The 10,710-nt window shown below is 56.5% G+C and overlaps 1 protein-coding gene across 1 annotated transcript in view; it reads right to left on the bottom strand.

The window, feature by feature from the left end:
• RNPEP (arginyl aminopeptidase (aminopeptidase B)) overlaps nucleotides 1–10,173 on the bottom strand; it is a 42,382-nt gene extending 32,209 nt beyond the window's left edge. The window contains exon 1 of the mRNA XM_009881342.1: nucleotides 10,132–10,173. Coding sequence (XP_009879644.1) covers nucleotides 10,132–10,173 — 42 coding nt within the window. The remainder of the gene's footprint in view (nucleotides 1–10,131) is intronic.
• Between the last annotated feature and the right edge of the window lie 537 nt (nucleotides 10,174–10,710).

The raw sequence follows: 10,710 nt of genomic DNA, 5'->3' as shown, positions 1-10,710 counted from the left end.
CCGGCGAGTTCCCCCGGCGGCCCCTCGCCGTCGGGCTGGCTCGCCCCAGGGGTTGACCTTGGCTGCTCTCGCCGGGAAGCTGCCGCTGGAGGTGCCGTGCGTAGGGTCCACACCGCTGCCTGCGGTTTGGGCAGGAGGTTTCAAATCCAGAGCTTCTCCAAGGTCTTGGGCTCTGGCCGAGCAGGGTCCTCCAAGGATGCAGCTACAGGGTTTGCATGAGACAGTTTCAGCCCGTGTCCGCCTGCGTATTCCTACCCCGGCGGGTTTGATCCCTGAGCCTGCATGGTTGAGAGCTTGTTGTGTGCACGGTGGGTTTTCATCAGAGCAATGAGTGCTGGCCCCAGACGCTGGCCGTGCCTCTGATTTTGGGACTCGCTGTCCCCCTCGTGGGCCATGGTGCTGGGTCTCGGTACATGCGTGCCCAGCCCTCGTGTTTCCCTCGTGGCCGCGTGCTGATCTCTAGGAAACCGTGGCAGCCTCGGTAGCCCTCTGCTTCCCTCTGAAGCCCGCTCTGCCCTGCATCCCAACAGGCACTGCCCGTGGGCTCAGCTGGGCAAGGGCCGTGGGGGGTTTAGAGCTCCGAAGAGCTCTGTTTGGTCTGGCAAACTGGTGTGAGAAGGTGGCAAATGCGCTCTGCACAGCTGTCATGGTGCTCCCGGTGCCTGAGCTGCCAGGTTTAAAGCCCTGCTGGTTGGTGGTGCAGGGGAGCAGTGGTACAGGCAGGGCCGTGAGCTCTGGTGTGTCCAGTCCCTTCAGGTTCCCCGGCTGACATCCCCTTCTGGGGGGCCAGGAGCTTCTCCGACACTTGGAGAGCTGGCTTGAGATGCCTTCTCCAGGCTGCATTGTGAGCAGAGCTTTGCTGTGGGGAAAAAGGGGAGAGATTTGCGCCGGCGGAGGGCAGTGGGGGAGGCTGGGGGGAGGTGAAGCAAGCTCAAGTACGTGCCAAAATCAGGCGCCCGTGAAGCTGTGCTTGCTGAGCCTGGTTCCCTGCTGCACATCTGCTGCTCCAGGAGCCTTCGGGGTGTCACAGCCCCTGCTCGAGTGCAGAACTGTGGCACGATGTGCACTGCTGTGTGCCGGCACACAATCATGGAGCCTCCCAGACCATCACCCTCGGCGCCCTGGCCGTGCACAGCCATGGGAGCAGCAGCTGTGGTGTGCAGCCTGCCTGATCCTCTCCCTGGCAGGAGTCTGCCGCAGCTGCTGGAGCTTCCTGGGGCTCACTGGGGCTGCGCAAGCGGCTCGTGGAAAGCCACAGAATGAGCTCAAGGCATGGGCAGGCAGACCATGAGGATGAGCAGGCTGGACATGTGAGGTTGGCCTCGCTGCGGGGGCTCAGGCTGTCCCTGTGGTCCCGGTCCCGCAGCTGGGCTCATGGATGTCCATCCTCAGTCCTAATGCTGGTGTAACACCAGATTCCGTGGAAGCAGGGCAGGATTGCGGGAGGATTTGTCACTTGAGGAATAACAGATCTCCACCCACTGGTGTTGGCATGCCTGGGGGGGATCTCAGTGTCCCCCTGCAACACTCTGCTCTTAGATAGGGGTGTCCTCAGCACCCCCAAGAGAAATTCTTGCACCTTCCCTGAGGGTGCAGGGCTGGCCCACGTGGGAGTGACTCCTGGTTTGTGGCAGTTGCTGGAGTACCAGAGATCCTGCCTGCAGGACGGGGACTTGTGCACACGCTGAGGAAGACCATGGATTATGGAAGTGCTTTGATTTCTGGGGTGGTTGCCTAGCCCCTGCCTGCATCAACGCCTGCTTCAGGGCCACAGGGCTGACCTTGACCTTGGGAGGTGTTGAGCATCCCTGTGGACTGCACTTACCAGCTTGGTCAGCTGGCTTGTGAGGGCCAATCTCTGCTGAATCTCACCTCTGAACCCTCCTGCGCTGTGTATTTGCTGAAACAGATTATTTTCCAAGACATACAGACTGCTGGGCTTCCTGTGGTTGGTACTGAGGGGAGGTTGTCTAGTGGGGTGGACAGGGCAGGAGCTTAACCCTGTTGAAATGTTTCTTTCCTTCCACGCGGCTGTACTTCTCACGTTCATGGGAGTTGTGCTGTTGAGTCACACCTACTTAACCAAGCCAACCATGACCTGGCATGTCCTTGACAGCTCGTGTGGTGGGGATGCCGACAGGAGCTTGGGGATGTGCAGAGGAGGGAGCAGTGTGACAGTGGGGGTGGCTACTCTGTCACTTCATATCTGCTGGCGGCAGAACCACAGCTTGGGGCGCGTGAGCCTGGACACACGCTAAGCTTCTGGTCCTGACCCCTTTGCTTGTCATCTGGTGTGATCCAGGCTGATGAAACCTTCTCCAGGGGTGACAGTACCTTCCACAACCTGGCTCCTCAAGGGAGAGGTTGTTCCTGTGGTGGGGACGGACCCAGAAGGGACAGGATCGCACTTGCTCAGGAGAGTGGGCTTCACACCCTTCTAGGGCTGGTGAGTAGGGCCAGGCGAGGGCCTTTCTTCTGGTTGGTGCAGGAGGTGTTTGGGACGGAGGGAAGATTTCTCTGCTGTTTTCATGGATTCCTTTGGCAAGAGAAACATCAGCCTGAGCTCTTTTGCCATGTCTGCTGGAGGACATTCTATCCAGAGTGGCATGAGAAGACCTGCGAGCTTGGTTTGTGCTGGGAAGAAAGAGACAGGAGTTGCAGGGACTTTCAGCCTCTGCAGATCTTGTTGTCCTTGAACTGTTGACCTGTGTGAGAAGCCTGTGCTGCCTGTGCCTAACCCGAGCTCCCTGCTGCGCCAGGACATGATGGCTTGCAGAGACCTTGTCTGCGCTGGGTCTCCACACCTGAGTTCTCATCTCCACCTTGTGCTCCTCCTGCCAGAAGCACTCCCAAGCCTCTGCTGGCCAAAAATAGAGTTTATTTAGTAGTGGCCAAATGTTACTTCTCATTCGGTTGCTGCCGCTGTGTCATCTGTTTGATGGCACCGAAGCCTTTGTAGAGCTGCTGGACATGTAACCACGTCTAAAGCAGAGCAGCCTGCGCAAGACGGGAGAGGTCACTGGGACGCAGCAACCACATGTGCTTTGTAGAGGCTATTTCCATCATCCAAATTATACATTTCACATCAACCAAAGATCGAGGCTTCTCATCAAAGCTGGCTGGCAGCTGGGGTTGCTAATTACACCAGTGCCTGGCCACAGGATGAAGGGTATGGAGGGCGCGTGGCCAGCGTGGTGGAAGAGCTCGCTGTGCAAAGCTTGCCCTGCCCATCTCTGCATGCGGTGGACAAGAGCGTGCAGGTGCAGAGGCCACGTACGGCCTGCGTGCGAGTTCGTTGGCACTGGAGTGCGGTGCCCAGCATGATTGCTGCACTTACCTAGAGATCCCCAGAGCACGTCCGAGATCCTGCAGTTACTTTCTGCAGCCATTTCCTTGGCTATCTCTTGCCGTATATGGTGCCTCTTAAGTGGCTGCTAATGGGGATAAGCGGCAGTTGTTGCATGGGCCAGAGCCCAGGTGGACACACGTGTGATCCCAGGGGAGATGGTGTTCCCCGAAATGCTCGCTGCAGGAGTCTTTGCATCCCTGCCAAACTCCACTCCACTGAGTGGCCCAGCAGGGGTGTCCCTGATGGGCAGCATGTGCCCATGGAGACCCGGTAGCTCCATGGTGCCGATCCGCAGGCAGGGCAGACCCCGGCTGTGCCGGAGCTGGCGGCTGGCTGGGCAGTGGGTGCCAGCAGCCCGTCGGTGGTGCGGAGGAGAGCCAAGGGACTGGTATGGGCAGATGGGCTCCTTGAAGGGCAGGAGCTTCATGTTGCATCTGACTGTGGTCGGCTTAAAAAAGAAACCACAGCAGAGGGAAGACACTTGGCTGGTGTCAGACACATCCTGTGTGAGCACGTTCCTGGCTCAGGTGGAGATAGTGTCACCAAGGTATCCCTTCCCAAGGAGATCCCCTCCTCGTAACTGTCCTTGCTGGCCAGGCACAAGGTATATGATTAAAAGGAGCGCCTCTGCCCATGGCATTCCTACCTGTGCCCCACGGCGTTCCTGGTTGTTTAGTTAAGCACTAACGGGCCCGTTGCAGCACTGTGCAGCAATAGCCAGGTTCTCTGGCGGGAGACCATAAGGAGGTCAGAGACCAAGTAGCTCTTCACAGTGATGGGAGCGGGTTATTGCCTCGTAAAGTGATGCGGCTGTCCTGATATCACTGTCCTGTTAACATTATTCCTCTCTTAAGGCTCCTGCGTGATGGTGCCCATGTGATGAGGTCGTTGGGGTGCGGATTTATATCCTTCTGGCTGCAGAGCTGGACTCCTGCGGTTGGGCTAGGGGTGAGGAGAAAGGGGACTGGTACACGGTCATGTTGCTGCTTCCAGAGCAGTAGACATCTCCTCTCTCTGGCAGAGATGGCTCCAGTGACTGGGGAGAAGGTCTGGAAATGTGACACGAGGGCCCCAGAGCTTTCTGCTGAAGCTGTTTGGGATGTGCCATGTTCCCAGTGGTAATGGCAATGCAGAAAAAGTGCTAAAAAAAAAAATAAATCCATATTTGTCTTTCAAAATTTCCCATGGAAAAGTGGCAGAGCAAACACTTGAAGGCAAAAATATTTGAAGATGCATTGCTGAAACAAATTCCTCCCCCAGAGAGCCTGAAAATTGCTGTTCAAATGGGGCTTTCCCAGTGACTGCCTGTATCTTGCCCTCAAATCCAACGTTTGTCTACTGAGAAAATATGCAAATGAATGCAAAATTGTATGCAATTCTGGAGATGCTATTGGGGATCTCCTGGTGGGATGTGACCCCAGTGGGGCCTGGGCAATGTCCCCTCAAGACCTTGCTGTCCCCTGAGGGCAACTGCTGAGGTCTCCTGGTGTGGTTTTCTCTTGCAGAAGCACACCCGTGGGTCCTGCCCATCCAGGTGCTTCATGAGCAATGTCCTTCCAGCATGGGTGGCACTCAGAGAATTGGTGGCAGCTCTGAGTCCTTCTGGAGAGTCCCCTCCTGGTGTCCCCTGTCCCCAGCTTTGTGTCTTTGGCTTCTCATGCTGTGGCACGTGTCCCCTCTGCCATCACCCTGTTATGTCCGTTTGGGTTACTCGCTCGTTGCCTTCCTATACAGCTTCTCATGGTGCCAGACAACAATTTCCCTGGTCTTCCCTGCCCACAGTCCTCACTGCCCACTCTCACTCGAGCATCCGAGGACAGCACTTGGCTGATGCTTGTGCCTGCTGCACAGGGTGAACATTTGTTCCAGCTCAGCGCGGAGCCAGAGCGTGCACCCTCGGAGGTGTGTAACCTGTGAGTGATGCCAGCCTCTAGTGCCAGCCCGTCTGCTGTGGCCAGCGTGTGCCTCCCGGCTTGCCTGCCTGAGCTGCAGTCCTGCCTGGGGGGAACCAGGTGGTTTTCTGTTGGGCTGTGGTCTCAGGGTCAGCCCACGCCGCTTGCCTGGCTGTGCGGTATCGGGTGGACCTGCTGACACGTCCTCAAATTGGTCACTTGTCCAGTCCAGAGCATCCTTTGTACTAGCACACGTGTGGCATGTGGTGCTCTGTGTGCGTGGTGGCAGCAATGTCCCAGGGCTGTGTGTGTGCAGTGTTGCTGGTACCAGTGGCAGATGTGGTTAGAGCCCAGCAGTGAAGCTGCTGAGTCTGGATCCACTCACTGGGTGGAGTGGGGATGGCTCTGTCCTTTGGGGTAGCTTAGTCCTCGGCCTCTCCGGGCTTCGCGCCTTGAGGGTGTCTTGTACAGAGCTGTGGGGACGCAGAGTGTGGAAGATCAGATATGGTGCGATTCTGCTGTATTCCCTACCCTGCAAAGTCATGTCCTCCTCCGGGCGTGTGAAGCAGCTCTCCCGGGAGAGCCAGGGGAGGGGTTGCTGGTTCTCCGGCTAGGAAGCGGTGAGCTCGGGAAGGCAGAGTACATGTGAGGCGGGAAGCCTGGCCGGGGAGGCTCGGCACTGCCTTGCGGTGGGGTGGAGGGACGAAGGGGGAGAGGGGTTTTCCCACGCTGCTGCATTGCAGCTCGGAGCCGGGGAGCCGAGTGCGGACAGGAGCTGGGAAGGCAGGGGATGCTGCATTGCAGGGCTGAGATTAGAAGCTGTGAAAATGGAGATGTGCCTGTGTCAAGGCGGGTGTGACACTGAAGAGCAGTGCCCAGCGCGCCCGCTGATCTCCTTGCCTTTCCTCTAATCCATTTCTTCCACGTTTTTTTTCGCTCAAGGTTTCTTTCATTCCTTACGCTGTTATTTGTCTTGTCCAATTGAGGCAGTAATGTATTTTTTATTAATTCAGGAGAAGGGCTGAGATTCATCTCCCGCTGGAAGGAGCTGCTGGAATCCACATCAGGGAGCTTAGTACAAGCGCAGCGTGGCTGGGCAGGATGTTTTCCTCGCTCCTGGGAGCAGCCTTGTAGCAGAGAGATGGCTTGAGAGCCTCGTGGCCCTGGCATAGGGGCCAGCGTGGCGTGTGAGCTCCCTGGAGCTGCTCCCTGGAGCTGCTGCCTGGGCAGACCACAGGCAGGCATGTCCCCCTGTGCTGCCCGAGGCATGTCCCACAGCAGGGACACGTGCCTCCACCTTCGTGGACATGTGAGCACGCCAGTGCTGTAGGGAGAACGGGGTTTTCCACAACTGCCTGATGTAGGCATTGGTGATGCTTGCTCCACATCCCTCTTTGGTTTTGTGTCAACCTCATTATCTCTGTCCTAGAGCCCTCCTACTCATCAAGAGGTGAGTGCTTTGCAGCCCTCCCTGGCATACGTACCTGCAAGGGTCTGGCCTGAAGCATCTCCCTGAAATTACGGAAGGAATTTATGGCAAATCCAGGAATTAATTTCAGAAGGTGTAAAGGCAAGGCTGCTCTGTCCTCGTGATTTCTCCAGGCTGGATCTCACCCAGTGGCAGTGTGGGTAAGGAGGGGATGGTGAGTTGGCCAGGAGGGACCTTCCAAAGGGGACCCAGGAGGTGACTTTCAGTCAGGAACTGGAATTGAGGGTTTTCTGCTGCGCTCACGAAGCTGTTGTTCCCTCGACAGGTTGTGAGCCTGACTCCCAGCTGCAGGTGACGCAGCGGGAGGGCTGGGCTCCATGCCAGCTCCGTTGGCTCACCAGCCGGTTGCCTGGGTTTGGCTGTGGGATGGGAACCTCTCCTGCTTGGTGAGCTGGAAGGATGGCTCGTGGCTGAGGTCCTCTGCAGCTTGGTGAAACTGCCGGAGGTTGTGGTTGTTCTCATGTGACCCAGGAAGATGGGAAGAGCTGTGCTGTGGGTGCTGAAGCCAGTGGTATGTGAGCTGGAGGGGGAAATGTCACAACTGCAGCATGGCAGAGGGGCAGCACCATGTCTTTAGCACTAGGGAAAGGCTGAACCACTTTTATTTCTAGTGCCAGCCCTGCTGGGGGCCAGCCTGCATGGTTGGGATCTGTGGTTGCTCCATGTCCCACCTCTGCACATTTTGTCATGAGGTGTGACGAAGGTGTCAACGAGACCCTGCAACCGGACAAGCTTTTTCAATAGTGTCCTTATGAAGTGCGCAGTCTTGGCCAAACCCAATCCTTACTGGCTCTACTGGGAGCCCAGACTGGCTAAAGCTGAGCTTTTGTGAAGCTTACGCCTCTGTCCTTTTTCAGTGGGACTGAAATGTCCCCAGTGCCGGCACTGCCCCAGCCCCTGTGCTGATCAGCCTGGCTCTCCCGATTCGGCGAGCAGCCGTGAAGTAGGTTCGAAGCTGCGACTCAGGTACAGCTCTGTCGCCGGCTATTTATAGCTGTGTGAGCTTTCAGCATAGCCGTGGGCTGAGAATAACTCACTGATGAGACACTTCTCAAAATCACACGTCCGTTGCCCATGCGCAGCATCGTCATCTCAGGCTTCCCGCATGTCGGTGTAGGGTACGTCTTGGTCCTGTGCCAGCCCGGATTGACACGAAAAGGAGTTTACCCTGGTGTTTTTTCTAGCCTGGGGAGTCAGGTGGTTTGTTGTGGCACGGCTGTGTGGCCCTGTCCTCTGTGCAACACCTTCAGCCTTTTGCAGGGATTATGGTGAGGACCCCTTCACCTGTGAGCACAGTTTGGGCTCCGTGAAAACCCGTAAAACTCAGTAAAACGTGGAGAGCAGCCCTTCCCTTTTGTAGTCCGATGTGTGGGGAGATGGGGGTGCTGCAGGGAGAGATGTGCTTGGGGAGCAAGGCAAAGGAACCTGCTATTCGGGCTGGGACCTGTGATGTTGAAACTCATCTCTTTAACGAACGCCTCGGGCTGGAAGCGTTAGATGCTGTCGGGATGTTCCCAGTTCACTTTATCTCTGACTTGGCATTATATTTCCAAGGTGATGCAAACAAGTGGAAGAATAGATAGTGGCTAATTCGCATCGAATGCTGTGGCGCGGGAGCTCCCTGAGGTGAGCCATGGCTGGCAGAAGAAACGCTGTGGGCTATTCAGTGGGGCGAGCGTGTCCCTCCCCAGCCGGTTCCTGGTGTGGTGCCATGGGGAACATGCTGTCAGCCTCGCAGGCGCCCACTCCCACATCCCAAGGCTTTTCCCAGCCTCGGTGGCTCAGAAGCTGGAGAAGGCTTTGCTGGGATGAGTACAGCATCATGAACAAGCCTGAGAGCAATGGAGCCATGCAAGGCAGGGGCGTTTTGGCAGGCTCCAAGGTGGGCATGCTGCTTTGCAGGAGTGGGGACAGCTACGTCCCCCCCTCTATGTTGAAACCAGGAGGAAGGGCATTTGGCAGATTGTGGCCAGGACCTAGGACAGTCTGGCTCTGCCAGGGCAGGACTAATGTAGGGCCATGGGTGCTGTGGCCGCCACGGGCACAGGACCCACAGCCACTGAGCTATGGCCTTTTGCAGCCACTGTGCCTTCAGCCTCCTGACGTTTACTGCACCAAGGGAGTGATGAGGAGGCAGCTCTAAACTCCTAATTGGAGTTTTGCAGAGCTAAAGCAAGGGAGATAATGAAGTTCAGCTTCCTCCCCATCCCAGCAGGGAAGATGGACACCGCGTCCCAGAAACATCGCTGCTGTGAGCCCGGAGAGGCGTGTGCCCGTTCCCAAGGAGTCAGCCTCATCCCTCAGCCGGGCTTCACTGGGCTTGATGTGACTGCAGACCGAAAGGTTGGGAGTGAATTTGAGTTGGTGCTTGGCATGTTGCCCGGGTCAGGTCAGGGCCAGGCTGCTGGCATCAAGCAACGGTGGGGAGTCAATGGGGACAGCCTGTGGGCTTTTCTCCAGTGCTGCTCCAGCCACTGGGCACAGTGGAGGATGTCTGCCCTGCACTCCCGTGTGTCCCATAGACCGCGGGTTCATTTGAAAATGTAACAAAAACCTTTTCAGGGAATTGGAGTCACCTTGGACATGCCATTTGTTGCACCTTGGGCCTGTTGCGATAGGACAAGGGGTAATGGTTTTAAATGAAAAGTGGGTAGATTCAGACTAGATAGAAGGAAGACGTTTTTTTACACTGTGTGTGGTGAAACCCTGTCCCAGGTTGCGCAGAGAGGTGGTGGATGCCCCATCCCTGGAAACATTCAAGGTCAGGTTGGACAGGGCTCTGAGGAACCTGGTCTAGTTGGAGATGTCCCTGCTCATGGTAGGGGGTTGGACTAGATGTGCTTTAAAGGTCCCTTCCAACCCAAACCCTTCTGTGATTCTATGGGTAAGGGCAAAGGGTTCTGAGAGCAGAGTTGCCAGTGTGCAAGGGACCTGTTGGCTCCTGGTAGTGGTGGTTTCTCTCCCAAATAACATGAACATAGGCTTCGCGTGGGGTTAAAATCCTGCTCAGCCTGGAGAACATGTTGTGTGATTGCTGGCCAAGGGGAAACACCAGCATTTGCCTAACTCCCAGCTGCAGACCTGAGTCTTTTTTGCCTCAGGCTGTACATAGCTGGGGGCTCACAGATCATCATTGTGTTGTCTTTTAGCAAATTCTATTTTGATGGCTCACCCTGGGTTGATTTGAGGCTGGATGTATCACTGTCTGGACCTCCTGTCTCTGACTTTCAAGTGGTTAAATGCACCCAAAAGCTGGCTGCATCCTGACCCTGTGGGGAACAGCAGGATCCAGAACAAACCCCAGACGTCCTGCTCCTTGGTCCTGCGCTGGTGGTGCCACAGGCACAGCTGGGGGCAGCGAGGGTTCTGCTGGTGTCTCAGCCTTTCTCCCCACGGCTTACCCTGTGTTGGAGCACGGGAGGCACGGCCCATCGCGCCGCCATCGCCAGCCAGCACAGCCGCAAGGGAGCCCTTACAGCCTGACAGAGCTACAGCAGCTCTAACGCTGTACAGTTTTACCTTGGAGACCAGAATGTCCCCCAGTGGTTTCAGGAGTGTGGGAGGGACAGAGCTGTTGTCCTTCAATACTCCAAGCTGAGCACAGCAGCAGTTTGGGGACTGGTTTACCAGCAGACTGAGACCCTCCTTCCTTACAGGCTAGAACTTCTGGGAGAGGGCAGATGCTCAGGCATCAGCACCTTCAGTCATCTCATTTTCATTTCCCTGAACCCTTTTAGCTGTGCTGTTGCTGAACTGTGCCAAACGGTGTCCCGGTGCTGCTGGAGCACTAATATCCATCATCCGGCCGCGGTCTGTAGAGCACTCAGAAATTTTGTGCTATTTTCAGTTAGTTTTCCAAGTTGAGCTTATTGGCTCATGGGCATCTGCTCCCAGATGGAGAACATGTGGCCGGTTCCTGCAAGGGGAGGGGAACGGCCCCGCTCATAAAGCAGCATGGGGGATGAGCGGGGGAATCTCTT

This window comes from Charadrius vociferus, unplaced genomic scaffold (assembly GCF_000708025.1).
Source record: "Charadrius vociferus isolate BGI_N301 unplaced genomic scaffold, ASM70802v2 scaffold333, whole genome shotgun sequence".
NCBI classification, from domain to species: Eukaryota; Metazoa; Chordata; class Aves; order Charadriiformes; family Charadriidae; genus Charadrius; species Charadrius vociferus.
Note: the sequence above shows the minus strand (reverse complement) of the source record. Positions and strands in the feature narration are given on the sequence as shown.